Raw genomic sequence first — 24,034 nt, forward strand, 5'->3', positions numbered from 1 at the left:
GTAGATCATGTCTCTGTTGGCGGTCTTGGGGACAGCTTTTACGAATATTTGCTGAAGGCATGGTTGATGTCTGACAAAAAAGACGAAGAAGCTAAAACAATGTATTATGATGCTGTTCAGGTAAGAGACAATTTGTCAGAATAAGAGAAAAGGAGGTTCAGGCTAGGTTCGTCCTCCTATATCATTAAAGTACACTCAATTGATCCATAGATAATAGATCATGAGAAACTAGCCTAAGTCAGCAGACAGTGGGTTCACCAAATTGTTGAGCCTCAACAATTTAGAACAGAAAAATGCTTTTCTAGAGTCCCCTCACTCACTCCTACAGGCTCCTCCATCCAGACAGACCATGGGACATAATAGTGCTACCATATAAATATGTGTTCATCAATAACCGTATGTATATAACCAAGTGCGCTCAATAGGCCCACGTTATTAGTCTAATTTTTCACCTTAATTTAGGTTTCTGCACGGAGTGGTACAGGTGGGGCTGGATCCCATGCTGGCTTGAAGAGGTTAGGGGATACCTCGAAACATGTTGACAAAATAATAGCCAATATAACCACATAAGTTATATTTTTCCTGTTATTAAACCCTTTTTATCTTACCAGCTAGGAGTAGGAATAAATTAACTCACTAGTTAGGTATTTTTAACTAATACAAACACCACTCCCCCAACACTGCACAACACATAGTTTCACACAAAAAAGTTCTCCTACGTAAATCTCGCAAGTCGTAGCACGTCCCAAGCAGTAGATGCTTGGGATAGCCCCAATGATGAAGCATGTCACCTAGGGGCAACCCTGGGTGAGTGAGGGGACTCTAGAAAAGCATTTTTCTTTTCTAAATTGTTGAGGCTCACCAATTTGGTGAACCCACTGTCTGTTGACTTTGGCTAGTTTCTCATGATCCATTATCTAGGGATCAATTGAGTGTGCAGGTAAGACAAGCAAGTCTTCCTCAAAATCCACAGTAACTAAAATGATTCATGCAATTTGTGGTGCTTGTACTTTTCTGTGAATATGGAAATATATTGCATATTGAACTCTCAGCTTACCCTTAGTTCAGAAACCTGCACGTTCTATGGTGAGGTTTTACTAAATATTGGATGTTCTTCACTAAAATAGGCTTTGGTGCTGTTTGGAGTCTGAAAGCGCACCATAAGTTTCAACAGAAGTCCGCCTAAATCCGTATCATGTGGTGGTAAGTCGGCATCTTGGAGTGTTGCCGTCCCGCTTGCTCTTTGCATTTCAGAAAATTAGTTCATAGCCATTAATATGGATGGACTGCAGCTTCCCCTTGATTCCTTCCGTTGTATCTGGACTAGCTGCTACTCTTTAGGCTAGGAGGGCCTCTTTCTTACTCGGAACCATTTGAGCCTTATTACATTAACTACTTCCTCTCAATCTTCAATTTGACCACTGTTGGCTGTAATCCAAACTTTCGCCATTCAACCATTCTACTAAGCGGAAAGCTGAGACTCTCGAATTATCTAAGCTAACTCCCCTGTGTCTGCAGTTGAGGAAGTGATTAGAGCAGTTTATCCTCTTGTTAGGATTCTTTTGGTTGGAGCCTGTTTACATTATTTGTATAGCCAATCTGGGTGTTCATGTGTTGGGATCAGTCCATTTATATATTGATTCACTCGTGCATCTCCAACAGTTCTCCTCAAGCTTTCAGAAAATATGCTTGCAGAAAATTTTAGGACTGTATATAGTGATGGAAGTTGGATGAAAAAGTTGGGGGTGGCTGCATAGAGTCCCTGCCCTAAGAAAAGATCTTCCTGTGGATGTGGTTTAGGGAGTTATTTTGTTTTTCTTCTTTACCTTGCTCGTGGGCTGCAAGTTGTGCATCAGGAGTAGTACAAAAGGGCTGGTGGTATTTAGGAACTGCCTGGCATGTTTATGTAGTTTTTGTGTGTTGATCGTGGTTAGCTGTATCTCACTGTACAACGTTGAGTGTATATATAGCCTCACATATAATTAATGAATATTTGAGTATGTGCCTGATCTGGCCATTCAATAAATAGAAAAAAGCAAACACAAGGAGATGATGGACGGAGTGCTGAAACTTTTCACACACTCGCCCCCAGCCACAGATCTGGGTTGAATCCCTCATCGTGCTTTAGCTCACTTCGCCACCCTAGCTGGACAGTTCCCATGAGGAACAGGGTCAAGACTGATTTCTATATGGCCGGGTCAGAACTGGGGTGGCAAAGTGAGCTAATAAGATTGGCTGTGCCTGTGCAACATGACTTAAAGTAAATTACTAAGCTCTATGGCGTGGCCGGCGTTGACCCAGTTATAGTGCCTTTAAACATTTCCTTAGGCCATGTTGCACAGCAGCCAAAGCTGCTGAGCAACTTGTCAAAAAAAAAAAATTGGCAGTTGCATTAGGTCTTGCATAGGTGAAACCTATTGTCTTTGCCAGTGTGTGTGTTTTTTTAAGGTACAAGGAGATTAAGAGACTCGAACCTGGTTCCCCAGTTACAAAAGCCACATCCTCTCCCCAGACTTTCATGATTAATATATTTTCCTTCACATGTGGCCTCAGGGGTAGGGAGTGCAGACATGTTTGGTGTATATTTAGGTTCCATTGATCTAAAGCTGGCAAGACTACATAGTTACTTTGTCTGGCTTAGTTTTGACAGTGACATATTATTGACACAAATATTCTCTATACTAGTTGCTTAGGTGAGGAGAAAACCGTGTAATTTTGCCTGAAATGGACCAGCCCCTTGTGGCCCAGCCAGATGTTGACGTGCTATATGGATTTTAAAATTAATCAAGATGCTCAAACTAGTTATGGCCCTGACAATGTCCCTTTCGCCACCACGAAGTGGTGCTGATTGCCAGTTAAACCCTACACTTTCATATTTTATGTTGAACAAGATGTATAGCCCCTTGCAGACGTGATTAGACATGCACATTACAAAAGGTGACACAATGGCATCACCTAATTGAATAAGGTAGCCTAAGTATACAAATAAACTCAACCTAAGCTTAATTGAATTCTGAACCCAAAGCTTAGGTTATCACACAGTCGTGATCAAGACGGCTACCGTTTTTGTTGAGGGTGCCGCATACATGAATAATTTGCAAGCAGTTTTCTAACTACAACAGGCAGCTGGGGACTGGGATGTCTAATTTGTCTAGGATAGCAGAAAATGAATTATGTCCATGATTCATTACGTCCTTAAACTTTTTTCTAACTTTCCTCAAGAGCTTCCCATCTGAGAGAATAGCCAGTCCATCCAAACCTCAATGTTTGAGGACTCCAGCCGCTTCTGCTTTTTTGTCGGCTCATCCTACAATATTTCCAAATTAGGATTGGCTGAGAAAGTCGATATTTTTGTAACCACTTACTGTGACTGTCTTTGGAAAGCACCTACTCATACTTTTTCACATAGTTGAGTAATGAAGTATCACCTCATAAGCAAATGTTTGTGTGAAGTGCCTTGTAATTCATATTTATGTAGCTTACATGGCTAAGGAAATGTAAATCAGTTTATTTGGTGATACATTTGCCCTTAAGCCCATCGCAAATTAATAATTTTCTTTTTCTGATTTAGCAAAAGGCCCAATGCATGTCCCTTCCTCAAGCTGCAGTAAACAAGCCAGTGTGAAAAACCACAACCTCACTCTGAAAACATGTTTCTCGAGCTCAGTTACTGGCTTGCCTACCAAAGCCACATTTTATATTATATCATTGGTCTCCACAACAGCCTATTTAAGAGATGTTTATCCTTCTAATTCACCACTGCTAAAGTTAAGTTTCTCCAATGTTAATTCATGCAGTGGGTGCAGCCATATTTAGGTCTGGCGGTCCCCAAGACCTTTTTATTTTACTAAAATTATATATATATATACAGTTGATAAACTTGCACACCTTTTAACTCCTGCGCCTACATAATAGAACTCAGTAGCCACACTACATTAACAATGTTATTAGTGATGTTAAAATTTTTATTGTAGAAGGTGCGAGTTATATTTAATGTAGCGTGGCTTCTGAGTTCAATACTCTGTAGAGGTGTGCACGTTAAAAAATGTATACAGTGTTGCATAAATTACAAATTAAAGGTATGTTTAGAATTTATAATTTTTGTGAAATTTAAGTTTGGATTGTTTCTAAAATTATAAAGTTATAGTAATTTAAATGTGGTGCTTAAATTATAAATTTTATGTATAACTATAAATTGTCATCTTTGTGTAGGTTGGGTTTGGGTTGTATAGAAAGAATAGTGTTCGTAACTATAACAAAGGCTTCAAAATTTGTTTTGTTATAAATTCAATTTGATTTTTTGTTTTATTTTAATAAATGTTTTTTAAATCAGTTTTGTCATTAAGTGGAATGTTGTAGAGTGGAGGACAGTGCTGTATACTGTTGTAGTGGAGTGTGGTAAAGAGGAGTGGTGTACAGTGAAATAGTGGAGTGGGATAGAGGGGAGTGTAGTACAGTGAAGCTGCATACAGACTAATTTTGTACAGGAGTGGTGTAGGGTGGAGTTTGGCATAGTACAGCCGCATAAAATGGAGTGGCATAGTGTTATAACTTTAAGTGATGTGGCTTACATTGGGGTTCTGTACTGTGGAATAGCATACACTGGGACATCTGTAGATTGGTGTGGAGTGGATTAGACTGGAGTAGAGTGAAATACCATACAGTGGAGTGGGTTAGAGTGGAGTGGGGTACAGTGACGTGGAGTCAAATGGCATAGATTGGAATGTAGTTCTTGAAACAAGCGTAGCGTGAAAAGTGGGACAACGAATGTACATGTAATATGCCAGAAAAATAGATAAGGTGTAACTGCTCATTTTTGATAGTTGTAAATAGTGTAAGTATTTTTAGGTCTTGCCTGGCGAAGAGCAGCGCATGCGCTGCTCTCGTCAGAGAGACCTTTTGGAATCGATTCTGCCGAGGGCTTGCATACACACGCCTTCATGGACAAAGATGGCTGATCTCGCCATCTGGCTAATGCAGACAGCTTGCGCGTACCCCTATGGACTGTGGGCAGTCCGCCGCCATCTTGTTCACGCCGGCTTCCTTCAACTCTGGCTTCGGCGTGCTTTCACTTTAAACAGTGCGTGCGCGACGGACCCAGAGTTGAAGGAAGCCGGCGCAGGGCGACAGAGCCTCGAGCAGCGCCAGCGCCCTCCCTTTCACAAAAACATTGTTACAGAACGTAAGCAACACCACAACCTCACTGGAGACTGTGTCTGTAAATAAAAACATTGCATCCTTCTGTTCTTTTCTTTTTGCACGCGCCATGTTTCGAAATGCCATCAGAATAATTTTCAATGCATTTGAAAAAATAAGTTACTTTGACGCACTTAAAATGTCCATTCAGTGATGCACAATACGGGGCAATTTGTATTTCACGTCCTCTCTTTTTTACTCCCTCTTCTCTTTCACTCGCGGTATTAAATCCATCGTTCTAACTAATTTGATGTTAATTTGAGCGCACTCACCTGTAAATAAAGCGACTGAGGTGATGCACTCTTGTGCGTGCACCCTGAAAATGACACGCGCCAGGCATTCTTAGTCGCAGTCTTATTTCGCTCAAAATCGAAACTCTGTGGGGGTTTCAGACCTTTTGTTGCATTGTTTGGAATTCATAAAAAAAAAACGGAGATGCACACTACAGCAGCGCCCAAGTCCCACAGATTGCAAAGTCTCTCTCTTCGACAAAATACCAGTCGGCCGCTCACTATGCTATGCACAGATTTTAAACTTAGGCGTTTTAAGCCACTCCCATAATTTCATCTGCCACGCCCCTTTCTGAGAAACTCCCCCATTTGTTCATTCCACTTACACCCCTGTTTGTGATATTTAGAGAGTACACCGGCAGCTGCAGGTTTCATGGACTGTGCACTGGGCATTCATTTCCACACGAAGATTGAGAGTCAACATTGAATCTACCCGCATAACGCCGCAGAGTTGCTGTATTTTTGATTTTCCAAATACTTTGAGTTGCAGTACCATGTGACAGCGCTATTAAATGCATTTATTTTCCCTGGATTCCAATCCAATCCAGTTTCACCACCCGTGTGTCACTCCGCTCAATGTTTTGAAAAGATATTTGACGGGCAAGTTTAGACGGTAGTCCTATGCTCACACAGAAGGCAGTGCGATGTGCAACTGAAGACATGCTGCACTATATTTAAACAAGCATTAAAAATGCAGTAGGTCTCGCCTTTTATTAAGTTAAAGCCATTTGCATTGCTATACAATACCATTAGCAAAGCAAATGGCTTTAACTTAACCAAAAGCGAGACCTGTTGCATTTTCAATGCTTGTTAAAGTTATACCTGTTTAAAATACTTAGTGATCTCATGTATAGGAGTAACTTCGTGGTATACTCCTGTACATGCCAATAAGAAGCCAATATCTGATTGGCTAATTTCTGTCTTTGCAAAACGTAAAAGTCAGCCATATAGTTTTCAGTACACTTTTGCTGCATTCTGCGTTAGGGCCTTGTATCTAGGTAAGTATATCATTTTATTGTTCTCTACTTATTACCACTTTATGAAAGTGATAATAGTTAGAGAAATGAATTTATAATTTCTATATAGTTTACAGCAGTGTAGGGAGAACTACTCTCTTAAAAAAAAAAATGTTAAGTAGTGCAATAATTTGTAGGCATTACAGCAATAGTCCAAAGACACTTTTCTGAAGATTTAAATATTTAAAACACAATTTATAAATCATAGTCTAGTACATTGTATTTTACATTTTTTACATTTTTTCTTTTTCAGTACCACAGTACTTCCTAGACAGTACCACGATACTCTGTACATCTGTTTTTTAATATATAGAAACTTGTAAATATTTTTCCTTACCTATTACCATTTCAATAAGGTGGTAAAAGGGAAGGGAAAAATATCTAAGGGTGTAACTCCGCAAAGCGTTCCTAAAAACAACATGGTTGCCTTTAACTTATGGAAAGGCAGTCATTAGCCAATCAAATAATGTCTTGTTATCGCTATGTGCCACAGTACTTCCACGTAATACGGCAAAATTTCTCTAAAGTACTGCGACAACAGATAATCACTAAGCTAAAATGTCTTCTAACTTAAAAACTTACCCTACTTATCTTTAGTACCCAACAGGGTCATCAGTACTAAAAAGGTTTTTGCTGCAATCTTGTAGTTCTCCGGCAGGATCACAGTAAAAAATCAAATATAAATATATTTATATGTATATATATATATATATTGCTTTTTGCACGGGTGAGGCGCCCTCTCCTGAGCAGATTTCTGCCCCAGTGACCCCAACTCCATGATTCTTCCTTTATTAGAAGGGGAGGGGACCCCCCCCCCCTGCGGAGTTTTGGATCTGGGAACCTCAACCCCTGGGGTGCCGCGCAAAGCTGTAGTGGGGACCCCATCCCTGGGACAGAGTAATGGTCCCTGGCCTCCCCTGAAGCGCCCTTGAAGTTGACAGTCAGTATATTGATGAGGTGACCCCCTTGACAGAGCTTGTAGGCTTGCCTTGTATATTTATGGTCACCTTTTAGCAAAGCCGATAGGCTTGTTGATGCAATCTAATTATAGGCATATTTCCCTGCTACCAGCAACTACCCAAAATTCTGGAGAAGCATGTAAATCAATAGCTCTCTCTATATTTGGAGTCCAACCATCTGCTCCATCTTAGCTAGTCTGGCTTTAGACCCCACTTTAGCTCTAAGACAGTGCTGATGGACGTCACAGAATACATCAAAGGCACATTAGATGTTGGGGCAAGGGTTCTGTTGATCATGTTAGACCTATGCGCAGCATTTGATACGGTCCCCCACTCTAGACACCTGGTACGCCTGAAGTCCTATGGCATAGGGAGTCCAACTCTAAACTGGCTTGCCTCCCTTTTGGAAGGCAGAAATCAACAGTTTTGGATTTCCCCCTTCTTCTCAGAACCGTGCGAGCTATCAATAGGAGTTCCCCAGGGCTCTGAGCCCATCCTTATTTAATACATATCTCTCACTCGGGTGGCAGAAGCCCTGGGAGCTAAAGTTATATCCTAAACGACGAGGTAGTGGCAGATATTTTCCATCAGTGGGGGGCAACCTTCTATAGATTTGTTTGCAGACGACCAAAACAAAAAATGCCACGCCTTCGCATCCAGGTTCCACTGTCCAGGGACGAGGGGGAATGCTCTTTTGATGGATTGGTCCGGAATATTTGCATACACCTTTCCTCCCCGGTCTCTGATCCCGAAGGTGGTGTCCAAACTCATCCGATGCAACATGACGATCTTGATAGCTCCGGACTGGCCTCGGCAGTGGTGGTACCCAGACCTGTTACAGTTGTCGGTGCTCCCCCACAGGAGACTACCTTACAGATCGGACCTGCTGACCAAGATGGACGGGAAGATTCTACATCCCAACCTTCCCTCACTGAACTTGGCAGCATGGCTCCTGAGGTCCTGCAATATGGACACTTGAATTTACCGCAGGACTGTATGCACATCCTAAAAGAGGCAAAGAGACCTTCCACGAGGGCGTCCTACTCTTTTAAGTGGAAAAGATTCTACTTGTGGTGCACTCGTAATTATTTTAAACCTACTACAGGGCAGGAGGAGGTAATTCTTCCTTACCTCCTGTACTTAGCCAAATCAGGTTTAAAGTATTCCTTGATCAGGGTACACTTAGCGGCCATTACGGCCTAGAGAAAGTCTCCAAGCCAGCCTTCCTTTTTCGAACTACAGGTGGTCAAGGATTTCCTACAGGGGTTGAAGAAAGTGTATCTCCCTGTTCGGCCTCCTTCTCCTCCTTGGGAGTTGAATCTAGTCCTCTCTAGACTGATGGGTCCTCCTTTTGAGCCCATCCATAAGGCCACGTTGCAGCATTTAACATGGAAGACCGCTTTCTTAGTGGCGATATCAGCGCGCAGAGTAAGTAAAATCCAAGCGCTGTCTGCCAAAGAGCCATATACGATTTTTCACCACAACAGGGTAGTGTTAAGGACTCGCCCTGCTTTTTTGCCAAAAGTTGTATCTGATTTTCATGTTAACCAGTCAATCTCCCTACCATCCTTTTTCCCCAATCCCGCAACTTCTGCGGAGAGGTCACTCCACTCCTTAGACCTTAAGAGAGTGCTCAAGTTCTATTTGGAGGGAACAAAAGGCATAAGAAAATCAGATCAATTGTTTTTAAATTATGGTTCCATGAGGACAGGTTTTCCAGCTTCTAAAAGGTCCATTTCGAGATGGATAGTGTCCTGTATAAAATTGGTCTACCAGTTGGCAAATAAACCCCTATTGTCGCCTAAAGCACACTCCACTAGGGGGGAAAGCGGCTACAATAGCTTTCTTGCATGATGTTCCAATGGCAGAGATTCGTAAGGCAGCAACCTTGAGATCGGTACATACTTTCACAAGGCATAATTGTCTTGAATCCGATTCCAGAACGGATACTCAAGTAGGCCAAACCTCCTTGAGGAATCGATTCAGATAATAAGTTATCTGGGTTTTCAAGTTTGGTTATCTGAGCTTGATTATTAATTACTTTTTCCTTTGCCCGCAGGTGGAAGAGGTGTGGCCCGCTATTCTATTCTAGTGCTTAGGACTATTGATGAGGATCCCCTGGAAGAGAAGGATTAGTTACTTACCTGTAATCCTAGTTTTCTTCCAGGGGTATCCTCATCAAAGTCATAAGCAACCCTCCCGCCTCCTCGGGGAAAGTAACCTTGTTTTTAAGGAATTGTCAACTTTGTGTCATGGCTTTTAAGTCACCGCACAGAACTGACCTACCTGTCACCCCTGAGGCATGATGGGAAGCTAGGGGTCATGGCTGCCTTAAAGGCACGGTGCCAGTTTATTTCTATGTTGCTATGAGTTAGCTTTTCAGCCTTTCTAGGCTGTTTTTCTACAATGCAGCCTGTGAGCTGCCAATGCTTTCAGTCCTATCTGAGAGATTGTGCTAAGTGCTAAGCATTAAAACAGTTTTCAAACCTGCTTTGCTGTTGTTGCTCCTTGGTTTTTAATGTATTGCTTATGATATACCGGGGAGTCCTTACGGGGTCCTGCGCATGGGCGGGAATATTCTAGTGCTTATGACTTTGATGAGGATACCCCTGGAAGAGAACTAGGATTACAGGTAAGTAACTAATCCAAATTCACCAGTTAGCTATCTCAAGTAACTATAACTCATGCCCTAAAGTAATTGTAATTTTCATTACTCATGTCATGTTCAATGACTGCGTTGATAACATCGGTTATGACATCTGAAATTACATCTTTGATAAGTGTGCATGGCGGGGGGAGTTAGTTCAGTTAACTAGAACTGGTGAATTTCAATGTATTGTTTTTTAGTTTTAATATAATTCTTTTAGCTGACAAATGTCCCATTAACCTATGGGATTGTTTCTGTGAATATATATATAACGGAAAAAACAAAGAATAAAGTGACATTATAGTTGGGTGGAAAAGTCAGTTAAAATGTTACAATTTAAATACAAAAATACACTAAAATTACCAGTTCTAGTTAACTGAAGTAACTATAACTCACCCCCCTGCCATGTACAGTGTTGTCAGCAGTTGTCATCTCAGATGTCATCAGTGATAGCAACAGTGTCCTAGAGCATGTAATGACTGATATAATATGTGAGGTCATAAGCCGTGCATGGCAAGCATTTGTATTTAAAACAATCTTAAACATGCGTTTGAGTTTTCTATAACACTTTCCAGGCCACAAAACACAACCATATAACCAACCACGGAGAGTCCCCACACCTCACCTGAAGAGCATACAGCTGCAGCTCCGTATTCTTTAAAATGATGGTAAGCTCTCCTTGAGTCATGTAATCAATGACCCTGGAGATTTCCTGCCAGTTTCTTCTTTCTTTTTAATGTCCCTAGATGGGCTGCTGCACTCTAATGCCCCCACAACTGTAAAAAAAAGTTAGTGGTCCTCTTGCTCCTTTTTCGGGCACCATGAGGAAATAAAAGCTCTTGCAGGGCATTATGGGCATTCCCAAGCTGAAGCAGTGAATGAAATAGCAACTACTCCCTAATTTCATATGCGTGCAGTGCTTTTTTTAATTGGTTGAGTGGGTGGAGGTGTGTATGTATGTATATGTATTCATATTGTGTGGCTGTAGATAACCGATACATATGCTCTTCAGCCATATAGGTAGTCTTTTCAGAACACCCAAAAGCCTAAGCCCTTCTTTAGAGGGGCATATAGAGGGAATGAGTGTGACAGAGGCAATTCCGCAAGGGGCTCCTCTACTACAAAGCAGTGACCTCCCCTTCCCTCACCTTGACCACATAACATGTTGGGGGAAGGCTGAGGCACTCCTAGCACACTGGAAAGCATCACCTCAGATGCATTGGTGCTCTCCATTGTGCTGAAAGGTTTCACACTGCCTTCACCATCCCAATACATAGTGAGTCAAGACCATCTCCACGTTGCAAGAAAAGGTGTTTCAGGCACTCTTTCAAATGGGTACAATAAAACTGGTGCCTGCACACCATCGTGGCACAGCGGTATATTCCTGTACTTTTTAATTTCCCAAAATCTCCCTCTGGCCTATCCTCTACCTTTGGCCATTGGAAAAAGTTAATCCTCTCCAAACACTTACATGTGATCGCTCTACAGGACGTCATCCCTATACTGTACCAAGACGACTTAATGTCCACATGCGATCTGAAAGATGCATACTTTCGTATCCTGATCCACCCAGCACATCAATACCTCCAGTCTGTGGTAAATGGATGACACTACCAGTTAAAGATGTGACACTTCAAAGTCACTACAGCTCCAAAGGTATTCCCAAAGTGTCCTGTGTTTGTAGCAGGGCACCTGTGCTGAAATGCCATTAACGTCTTTCCTTACTTAGACGACTGGCTGGTCAAGAGTAGCAGCAAACGGTAATGCCTAGCACACGCTAAAAACAAAGCACTTGCTCTGCTTTGTTGCCCAGGTATGTGAAAATTGCATCTCCATTCACACCAAATTCAGCCCTTCTAGTCAGTCCTCGAAGCAATGACAGGCAAGGCATACCGTAGCCACCAGAGGGTGCTGTCATTCCAGGAGCTGCTTTCTCTTTTGTCAAACACAGTCCTATTGCTTTTCAAGCAATCATAGAACTGTTGAGAATAATTACTTTATGCATACTAGTTGTACCATGCACTAGATTTCACATGTGCACCCTTCAGGAATGCCTTTGCGAGGCAGTGCTAACAGGTGGAGGGGCAATAGGAGAACCTAGTGTTGATAATAAATAGGGCTCTGTATTCTGATTTAGTGGGTATCAACAGTCTGTTGCTCGGCAGACCCTTTCTAGACCACCTTCCTCAAGTGACCACCACCACAGATGAATAGTTAATGTTGTTTGGTGCTCACCTGCGCATGATGGCTATCTAGGACCTCTACACCCCTGAGCAGCAGAGCAGCCACATAAACTATCTGAATCTCCAAGGCATCAGACTAGCTCTCAAAGCATTCCTTCCACTCACATGGGGGGTAAACAATACTACTAAAAACATATGACCTCTATGTTCTATATCCAGTAGCAGGGTGGCACTCATTGCTCCCAATTCTCTTGACTAGCACAACAACTCTGGCCCTGGGAAATCTGCAACATTCACCTGCTGGTGGAGCATTTGCCTGGAGTAGTGACTTTCCGGATTTGCTCAGCAGGATGCATCAACCTTTCACAAGTAGTTCCTACAGTGAGACACTCCCAAAATAGACTTGTTTGTCACTCCTGAAACTGCAAAATGCAAGACCTTTACCTCCAGGTACGTGTACCCCTTGGTCCATTGGCAATGCATTATGGTGTGTACTAGTCAGGAATATTTGCCTATGCTTTTCCGCCTCTCCCTCATGTACTTGGTGTGGAAGGCGAGGCATATGTTCCTTACCTTCATCCTAGTGGTGCCTACCTGGGCCAGACAGCCCTAGTATCAAAAGCTTCTGGAAATGTCAGTTTAGCTCCTCATAAGAAGCTCCTGCAATCATTAGACCTTCTCGCTCAGCATTGGCGTCACCCATATCCAAAACAGCGGAGGAGAATTCGCAATTTGGTACCCCAACCTTACAGATGAATGCATGGCTATCCTGCAGGAAGCATGGAATCCTACCACGCCTACTCTTATATGCTTGTACTTAACAGCAGCTAACATACCTCCAAAACAGACAACACTTCCCTATTTGGAATACCAGTCATTAAAGCCTTTGTGGAGGGTCAACACAGGTTAATTATTCTAAAGAGGACTCTGGCACCTGCCTGGAACCTCGGTGCTTTTCACACGACTTATGAGTCCTCCTTTTGAACCCCTATGCTTATGTCAACTACACTTCTTGTCTTGGAAGCTCACTTAATCGGTCACTTCCCTCAGGCATTTAGTGGAGCTTAACCTTCTTACATTTAAAGAACCCTTTATTCAAGTACCTAAAGACAGTCATTCTCCCTACCAACCCCAAATTTCTGCCTAAGGTTATTTCACCTTTCTATATGAACCAAACCATTAAGTTGTCTTTTTCCCACAACCATACTGTAGAATAGGCCCTCCCCACTCTGCTGCATTTACATATATGATGAAGACATCTAGCTGCAGGTTCCTTACCTTTAAAATTCCCTAGGCGTCCGACTGATTCCAGAAGATTTTTCATGAGCAGTACCCCGGCATGCCGGTAGGTGGTGTCGGCGTCCATGTCACCTATATAGGCACCGCCTTCGCGCACTGACGTCAGTTCTTTTCTTTCTACGCTTGCCAGCGCCGATCCGAGAGAAGAGGTGCCCCTCTGTCACTTTTTGACAGGATTTTTGCAAAGTTTTCTCTACTTTTTTGATGTTTCTTTCCTCCTTTTGTGTCAAGGATCTCATTGAGGAAGTCCGGTTTTAAACCCTGTGGTGCCTGTCACCGTGCCATGTCTGTGACGGAACAGTACCTCATGTGTTTGTAGTATCTGGAGTGCGACCACGTCGTGCTCCGACTGCTGGGCCATGGCGCTGAAATCTTCGAGATAACAGTCCCTGAAGCTGCTGGCAGCCCGGAATGTGACTCTGCGGAAGTCATGGTCCTGGTCGAGAGGAAGGTCTCAGACCGTTCCTGTCCTCTTCGTCCCACTCAAAATTGTCCACGCACTCAGGTAAGCAAATAGCGTTTCCACCCGGAGGTGGCGCAAGGTCTCTTTCAACAATAAGGAGAGCCTTGGTTAGATCTGTTTGCCTCCATCGAGAATGCGCAATGGCAGCAGTTTGTGTGCTGGAGTTCCCAAGGCAGCTCTCGCTCGGAAATGCTTTTAGTCTTGAGTGGAGTCTTGAGATGAGCCAGGAACGATCCAAGGAGCTACTGATTGGTTGCCCTTTTAGACAATGACGCCAAATATTATGCCGGGGTGCTCCTCCAAGAATTAATAACATGGTCTACAGAAATAGTAATACCCTATAATCAAACCGGCTTCTGTAGAGACATGGGTACTGCTACTAACATCTCCGTCCCTCTCACTAATGAAAGACGCTGCACTTCTAATCAAACAACCTTTATATATCTGTTTTATCGACTACAGTTCCGCATTTGACCATATAAACAGAAACCTTCTGTGGCAAAAACTAAAAAAGCTAGGTATTCCACCACTGCTTTTAACACAACTAATCCTTCTGCACAGTAACACCTGGGTACAAGTAAAGTTGGGGGCAGGAGACTAGCTATCAAAAAAGATGAATACAACCTCAGGATTAAAACAAGGGTGTGTATAAGCCCCGACACTATTCAACTTATTTATGGCCGAGCTCTCAATCCAACTTAATGGAAGCAATGCGCATGCCCCGAAGCTGGGAGGTCGCCAGCTATCTAACCTCCTATACGCAGATAATTTAGTTCTCATCAGTCGGACACCCATAGGATTACAACGCCTGCTGGACATTACATCTCAATACTCAGAAAACAACAAACTAAGTATCAACCAAGACAAGACAAAAGTCATGTGTGTAAATTACCGGAAAATAAAAACAAAATACAACTGGCACCTGGAAAAATAAAAGCTTGAAGTCTTTCAAGACTACAAATATCTGGGGGTTATGATCGACAGCAAAGGCAATTACAAAGCACAGTTCGAGGCAATAAAAAAGAGGGGGTTAACAACAGCAGTAGCTTTAAGAAACTTGAAGAATATAACTGCTGGACCAAGCTATCTCCCACTGACCAAGGTGATTCGGGCTAAACTGATACTATCAATCACCTATGGAAGTGAAGCCATGAGAGGGAGGGATGCGGAAATATTAAATGGCACCATCGCAAGAGCATTGAGAATAATTTATGGGCTGCCTGGATTTATCTCTCCGGCGCAAATGAGGTTGGAATTTGGGATACAAGGGCAGGAGCTAGCCAGAAAAGGAGCTTTTGTTAACTTGGTTCAAGATTTAAAAAAAAGGGCAGCCAGGAACGCTGAATTTTTACTTGTGGAGAGAAGTGGAAACAATAGGAACTTGCCCAGCCAGATAATACTTGGACACTGCACTGGACCAGCTGGGGCTACGGCAACTCTGGGCAATGCCTGGTACCATGGCTAGCTTCAAGAAAATTGTAAACAACATAGTCAAAAAAGAGTCTATTTTACAAGACAAAGCGACCTTGATAAAACGCTCACATGGCTGGCTTACGATACAAACCTATAGGAAAGCGACTCCTCAAGCCTACCTCCTTTCTAACTTCTCTAGAACCATTAAAGAAAAGTTCTTGAAATTTCGGTTAGGTCTATTACCGACGGCATACCATCTGCCTCCTTGGCTGCACCCTCCAAAGCCAGCAATGTGCCGTCTTTGTGGTGAAGGAGAGGAGGACATAGTCCACATCATAACGATTTGCCGTGACCTGACGCGAGAACGCCGGTTACTACTTAGACCTATCTTTAACAAAAACCAATTACGGTCGTGCAGACAAGCGGTGCTTGCAAGCTTCTCTGACAAAGACATTCAACTAAGCTGTTGCCTAGTAAAGTTATTATCTGTAGCTGACCTTCGTTTTAAAAATAAGTGTACAGCAACAGTGTTTGAAGCACATTACCTCAAGCTTTTTTGCACAAGTAAATGCCCTAAGAAAATCATTAAAAGGTCAATTAAATGGCCATCTTTCCTCTTTGAGGTGGCACTATGCACTTTAAATATGCACTTTAAATCTGCACTCCTCGGCCGGATATCATTCTGCAGTTAAGACTGATTAGGGGGGTAACTCTACCTCACGAACTGCTGCCAATATTTCCAATAGAAATGAAGAAATAAGATTATGGGCTACCAAGGCAGGGGGAGTGGATATTCTCCAATTTTAAAACGTGTGTTTTTAACTATGGCTATCAGCTTTTTCTTTTTTTCTTTATTCACTTTTCATGTTAATAAGAGATGGTCAATTTTTGTAATGGTTTTAATTAACTGTACAATAAACATATTTCTCATCAAAAAGGATGAGCCAGTACACCATCCCGCCGAGGCCCGCGCTTCTAGTCGAAAGACTAGGACGCCGAACCATTGAAAACACCCGAACCGGTCGAGGAACAGGAAGAAGCCCTGTATTATTTCGAGGGAGAAGATGACGAGGATCAGCAGACCTACCGGGACTCTACGTCCTCGGAGGCACAAGACTTGGAGTGGCATGGACTCGACACCGAATTGCCGGAAGGAGGAGTAGACGCATACCTTTCGAGGCCTTCAGTGCCAGACGACATAGGGATCTAGAATTTGGTCGTCCAAAAGGCTGCACAGACATATGGGGTGAAACTGGAGGAAAAGAAGCCCAAGACCTATTTCCTCCTGGAAACTCTGCTGCCTCAACAGACTAGGAGCCAGTTCCTGCCCATGCTCCCTAGTGTGCTGGACCAGGGAAGGGATGCTTTTAAAGAACCAGCAGTATGCAAAGCAGTGACTCATAGAACAGAGGAAAAATATAAACATTCCTCTAAGGACCCTGCATACATCCAGGGGTTAGTGCCAGCCGATTCCATCATTACAGCAACGGCTAGGAAGAGGGCCAATGTACCCACAAATGCTGGGCCACCTCCTGACAAGGAGAGTAGAAGGATGGACCTCGTGGGGAGAAAGGTGAAGCGGAGTGTGGCAATTCAATGGCGCATTGCAAACGCCAACGCCCTGGTCAATAGGCACGCATACCAGCACTGGGAGGAAGTGGGCAACTCCTCAAGCATCTACCAGACCAGTACCAACAAAGGGCAGCTCACCTGGTAGAAGAGGGAAAAAACATGGCGAATGCGTATTTAAAATCGGCCTTGGATGCTGCGGACTCGTCCAGCAGACAAATGATGATCGGGGTGACAGAGAAGACACGCATGGCTTAGAATTTCAGGCCTCAAGCCAGAAGTGCAAAACATCCTCAACACACCTTTTAACGGAGAGCAACTGTTTGGCATACCAGTTGACGACAAGTTAAAACAGCTCAAAAGACAACGAGACAGCAAGGTCCATGGGAGCGCTGCAGTGCGGAGGGATCAATCAGTCAGTGGTTTACAGAGCGTGCTACTCACCCGTGAGGGTCTCCAGGTGCTGGGGGGGGGGGGGGGGAGGGGCAGATCCGGGTCAGTCAAAGAGCCAGCTCTTGAGGTCCTTCCTGAACGTGTGGGGGGTTGGGGAGCGTCTGATGATGAGGAGCTTGTTCCGGGTTTTGGCTGTGATGTAGGAAAAAGCTCTCCCGCCGGTTCTGTTTCTGCAGATGCAGGGGACTTCTGCCAGGGCGAGGTCGGCAGAGCGGAGGTTCCTCCTGGGTACGTGGAAACCTACTCGGTCGTTGAGGTATTTGGGTCCGATGTTGTTGAGGGATTTGTAGGCGTGGGTGAGGGGTTTGAAGGTGACCCTCTTCTCGACGGGGAGCCAGTGGAGGCTTCGTATGTGTTGGGTCATATGTTCGTGGCGCGGTGTCCCTAGGACGAGCCTGGCTGCGGCGTTCTGGATGGTTTGGAGTTTGTGTAGAAGAGTTTTGTTGATTCCGGCGTAGAGGGCGTTGCTGTAGTCTAGACTGCTGGTTGAGTGTGTGGATGACTGTCTTTCTGCAGTCGGGGTGGGGGGGGGTAAGGATCCATTTGAGGGATGAGAAGGGTTCCACCCGTGAGAAGGCCAGGTGGTAGGGAAGGCAACGTGCCTACTACATCGCACCAGACTTTCCAACACAGCTATCAAGGGAACAACCAAGGCCAGCAGCAGCAGGGACAACAGCAGCAGAACTGGCAGTACCAGCCCAGAGGACAGTCCTTTCGAGGTCGCTCAAACGGACGAGGGCAGACACTGAGAGGAGGGCATACCAAATAGGGGTGCGCAGTTCAGAGTCCAATAGGTCAGTTTTGATAGAAAAATAGCTTCTTTATTCAAAATTTCTTTTTAAGATCATCAGAGAAAACGTCCAGCCAACGTGTTTCATTCCCTTATAGGGAACTTCATCAGGGCTCTATTCCAACGTCGTATTTAGCAAGTATTCGAGAAAATAATTTAAAAAATTCATGCGGTCCAGTATATTGTACTGCGGCCTCATTCAAACACAGTACGATATGAGAATTACTCAATTATTACTCCATATCATACATGGTTTCCAATGGTTCTTTCGGTCACGTGTGTTGCACTGTGGTAGAAATCGTTCTAGAGAAGTATGACGATTCCTCAGTGTCACGGTCGTCCAATATTCCCCTCTTCCGTGTCCACGTGAGGGCAGCAGCCTTCCCCCAAAGTGACTTCGCCAATAATACGAAAACCCACCCTAGCAACACCTCGGGGTGGGCAGAAAGACATAGAGAAAAATAAAAACCTGACTTTCCAATACCTCGAACACACAACACCAGTAGGAGGCAGAATAAGAGATTTCCTCCAGGAGTGGAGGAAGATCACAACAGATGAATGGATACTAAACATCATACAACACGGATGCTGTATAGAGCTAGAAAACAGCTTCCAAACAGCAAACCAAGGAAAAAGGCACACTCTGCAAAGGAACTTTCGCTCTTGAAAGTAGAAGTGCAGGAACTGCTCAGCAAAGAGGCGATAGAGGCAGCACTGCACAACCAAAGGAACAATGGGGTTTACTCCACATGTTTCCTCGTGTCAAATGTGGACGAAACACTAAGACCTATCCTAGATCTAAGGTTCTTGAACAAATTCATAAGGACACAAAGATTCAAAATGACTTCCCTACAAGATGTAATACCACAAATACAAGGGGATTACATGGCAACAATAGATTTTAAGGACGCGTACTTACACATCCCCATCAACCACAAGCACAAACGAATACTAAGGTTTGTGATCAACCAAACTCCCTATCAGTTCACAGTACTGGCATTCGGGCTGATATCCGCACCAAGGGTGTTTACAAAATGCCTAGCAGCAGTAGCAGCGCTGCTACGAAGGCAAGGAATACACAACTGGCTCTTAAAGGCAAGTTTGTACAGCCAATGCAAACACATACAGCAGGTCGTACAAACACTGAACCAACTGGGTTTCCCAATCCATTGGAGCAAATCAAGATATTCTTAGGGACGGAGATCGACACCATACAGGCCAAAGGGTTCCCCAGCAGGAAGTGAACATTGGCAATACTGAAGGAAACACGTCTTTACCGCACGGGGCAAGTTCTGACAGTGAGGACGGTGAGCAAGCTAACGGGAATGATGGCATCATGCATCCACCTAGTCCAAAATATTCAACTCCACATGAGACTATTCCAGGAATGGATACAGCAGCAATGGTCACAGGCTACAGGAAGTTGGCAAGATCTAGTGGTTGTCACACACGCAGTGCATCAGGAAATAGTGGTGGAACGAGGAAAACGTATCACAGGGGAAATCATTCACACAACCAACTCCAACAGTAACCATCACAACGGACGCCTCCCAGCTGGGGTGGGGCGCACACATGGACAAGCTCAAGGTGAGGACTATGGTCTCAACAAGATACGGTCAAACAAATCAAATACCTAGAACTAAAAACTGTGTTCCTAGCCTTTCAGAAGCAGCTGTAGGGAAACAGGGTGTTGATCCAAACGGACAACACAACTATCATGTTCTACAACAAGCAAGGTGGACTACAATCAGTAGCACTATCAGGGCTGGCTCAGGAAATATGGACATGGGCCATTCCTCTAAGGATAGACCTACTAGCAATACATCTCCCAGGGAAGTACAATGTGGAAGCAGACGGACTCAGCAGGTAGACGTCTGCATCCCACGAATGGGAGATCAACCAACAAGAAATAGAAAAAGTATTCCGGAAGTGGGGGACACCGCAAATAGACCTATTTGCAACACACCAAAATGCCAACACTTCGCATCCAGACAACCGGAACATCGGTCACAAGGGAATGCGCTATGGATAAATTGGTCAAAGACATTTGCATACGCTTTTCCCCCGATACCACTGATACACAGGGTACTCCGCAAATGCAGAATCAGCAACATGTCGCTAATACTAATAGCGACTCAGTGGGCCAGACAGTCCTGGTTCTCACAAATAGTGGAGATGGCGCAAGCACCAGCACACAGATTCCCAAAAAGGGATCTGTTAACAATGCAGAATGGAAGGGTGCTGCACCCAGAGCCAGAGATCCTCAGCCTAGCTGCATGGCTCCTGAAGACCTAGAATTTGCACACCTCAAACTACCGGCAAGCACAATGGCAGTGCTCAGGGAGGCAAGAAGACCTACCACAAGAAAGTGCTAAGTGGAAAAGATTCTCTGAATGGTGCATTAGGGAGAAACTGCAAAGGAAAATCACAAGGGAATCAACAGTACTAAAATACTTAACGCATCTACTACAAAATTAACTAAGCTACACATCCCTATGGGTGCACTTAGCGGCGATAGTGGCTTACACAAGAGGAGAAACGGGGAAAAGTTTGTTCACGCAATTGCTGAAGACACCTTTTGAGCCTATTCACAAAGCTAAACTGCACATGCTCACGCTAAAGACACCTTTCTTAGTGTTTATCACATCACTAAGAAGAGTAAGTGAATTGCAAGCACTAACACTTCAAGAGCCCTACCTGCAAATACACAGAGTGCAGAAAGACAAAGCAGTTCTTTGTTTCCTTTGCCAGCAGTTTTTTGGGACGACCAGTTACTAAAAATACCATTGCATGGTGGATTGCACAAACCATACAACTCTGCCACAAACAAGCAGGACAGCTGTTACAAGGAGCAGCTCAGGCCCACTCAACAAGGAAGAAAGGAGCTACAATTGCGTTTCTAACTAACACACCAATTCAAAGACATTTGCCAATCTGCAACAAGATCTTCAGTGCACACGTTCACTAAGCGCTACTGTGTAGATATCCAAATGAACAAGGAAGCGCAAGTGGGACAGAAGGTCTTACAACACCTATTCCTGGAGAAGGTGACCGGCTACACAGACTTCGCTAGCGCCAGCAGCGCTTTCTGGATGCTTTCTCGGATTTTAAAAATCCCGTTTTGTATTTTACTTGACTTGTGTAATTTGTACCTTGCTTTTATTGACACTGACCTCCCTGGCCTCATCCTTGCACCATAGAACCCCCCTGGGGACCATCTACACCGCCTTTGGCGGGTCCGGGATCACGGGGAAGCGGGGGCCACGACTTTGAGCGCCATCTTGCTTTGGGCTGGGGCACTCTCGCGTAATCTCGCGAGATCTCGCACTTTGGAGCCTACTTGAGGCAGCGAGTGGTGAGGGGTCAGCCTGGAGAAGGTGACCGGCTACACAGACTTCGCTAGCGCCAGCAGCGCTTTCTGGATGCTTTCTCGGATTTTAAAAATCCCGTTTTGTATTTTATTTGACTTGTGTAATTTGTACCTTGCTTTTATTGACACTGACCTCCCTGGCCTCATCCTTGCACCATAGAACCCCCCTGGGGACCATCTACACCGCCTTTGGCGGGTCCGGGATCACGGGGAAGCGGGGCCACGACTTTGAGCGCCATCTTGCTTTGGGCTGGGGCACTCTCGCGTAATCTCGCGAGATCTCCCACTTTGGAGCCTACTTGAGCCTTCTCTCGGTCGCGCAGCGGTGACGCGCAGCGGTGTGCCTTCATCGCGCCTGAGTCAAGCCAGAGTCTGCCCGTCTGCGCCCGTCTGCGCCCGTCTGCGCCCGTCTGCGCCCGTCTGCGCCCGTCTGCGCCCGTCTGCGCCCGTCTGCGCCCGTCTGCGCCCGTCTGCGCCCGTCTGCGCCCGTCTGCGCCCGTCTGCGCCCGTCTGCGCCCGTCTGCGCCCGTCTGCGCCCGTCTGCGCCCGTCTGCGCCCGTCTGCGCCCGTCTGCGCCCGTCTGCGCCCGTCTGCGCCCGTCTGCGCCCGTCTGCGCCCGTCTGCGCCCGTCTGCGCCCGTCTGCGCCCGTCTGCGCCCGTCTGCGCCCGTCTGCGCCCGTCTGCGCCCGTCCGCGCTAAGGAAGTGCGGGGTGCGGCAGACTTTTACATCTCTCCTATGGCTGCTCTGTCTTTCAGGTATGGTAGAGCTGATTTATTGGCCGTACGTGACCTTTGCTCCGTCTGTCCACTCCCGCCTGTAGCACCACTAAGGGGCCCTTATCGGTGTACCTGTTGCTGTTGGCACCTGCCGCCCCCATCTCGCATTCGCTCCAGCCACAGTTCATCTCGGCAGATCAGCGCGTTGGAGGGGAATGTTGCCAGCATATATAGCCTAAATGTCAGATCTCTGGTCAAACATCAGGCGGAGATCTTTGACATGGTCACTAATGACTCCCCTGATGTGCTTTTTATGACTGAGACATGGCTACAAGACGATGACACAGCGATTTTAAACCTTGCCTTCCCCCCTGATTATACCGTGGTAACTCTCAATCGCGGTTCGAGAGGTGGTGGGATTGCAATGGCGGTGAAACGGCGCTTTCCTTGTGAATGGAAAGAATTAAAACTTCCAGGTTGTGAATGTGCTCGTTTCAGAATCTCTGTCTCATTGCTTTAGCTTCTCAGGTCTTTTAATATATCGGCCTCCGGGCTGCGATGCGGCATTTAGGGCTGCTCTCCCGGACGTCATTAGTATAGAAGCTCTCGGCTGTGCTAATTTTAATGTGGTCGGTGACCTTAATTTGCATTTTGACTGTCCTTCCCAATCTTCCATTAGGAGCTGTTTAGCAGATCTGGAAGCTTTGCAGCTTACACAGAGAGTGATGTCCCCCTCCCATTCTGGTGGTCACATACTGGACCCGTTCTTTACCTCCTTAGAGGAGATTACTTTATGCCACCCTGTCCAGCTGGCTTGGACAGATCATATGCTGGTGAAAGCAGTTCTCCCCGTGGCAGATTCTCTTTTCGTGGCACTGAATAAAACATCCCTGTCCCGCCAGTGGTGTAAATTAAAGCTTGATGATTTTTACCTTTTATTAGGTAAAACACCCCTACCCCTCCTCTCTGACGTGGACGGTGGGTATGATGCATTCTGCACTTGGATTGGCACAGCCTTAGACTCTTATTCCCTGTGTACGTTCCAAGTGCCGGACCAAGGCTCATAGCCCGTGGTATGATGACACTGGTGTCTCTCAAGAGAGAGTGTAGGCAAGCGGAAAGGCGATGGAGGAAAGCCTATGATCCCGCGCTTAAGGTCTGCTACCTCACTATATCCAAGGCATATCACAGAGCGGTGTGTCGTACACGTGCCGCTTTCTATGCGCAGGAGTTTCGGAACAGCCCGAACCCCTCCAAATTAATCTTCAAGGTCCTAAAGGACCTCATAACTAAGAGGACCCCTGCGGTTGAAATATGCACAGACTCCCATTGCGAGCGCCTGGCCATGTTTTTTGTTCAGAAGGTGCAAGCTATTTACCACTCCTTCCCTACTGCCGTGCACTGCTCGATTCCTGTTGATTGTCTTGAGTTCAAGGATAGGATCCTGGACTGTCTAGCCCCCCTATCGGAGGAGGGTTTTGATCTCCTGAGCCAAAAAATTAAATCTGGCTCCCCGGCAGACCCCCTCAAACCGGCCTTATTTAAAAACATGCAGGATACATGCCGTGCTCCCTTACTTTCCCTCATTAATATGTCTCTGGGTTCAGGGACCGTACCTACCAAGTGGAAGCAAGCGGTAGTCACTCCCATCCTGAAAAAGCCTACCCTC

At 45.1% G+C, this 24,034-nt stretch overlaps 1 protein-coding gene across 1 annotated transcript in view; it reads left to right on the plus strand.

The window, feature by feature from the left end:
• MAN1A1 (mannosidase alpha class 1A member 1) overlaps positions 1-24,034 on the plus strand; it is a 466,871-nt gene that overhangs the window by 328,603 nt on the left and 114,234 nt on the right. Inside the window, exon 8 of the mRNA XM_085611277.1 lies at positions 5-120. Coding sequence (XP_085467403.1) covers positions 5-120 — 116 coding nt within the window. The remainder of the gene's footprint in view (positions 1-4; positions 121-24,034) is intronic.

The sequence above is a fragment of the Triturus cristatus genome, chromosome 6, assembly GCF_964204655.1.
Source record: "Triturus cristatus chromosome 6, aTriCri1.1, whole genome shotgun sequence".
Taxonomy (NCBI): Eukaryota; Metazoa; Chordata; class Amphibia; order Caudata; family Salamandridae; genus Triturus; species Triturus cristatus.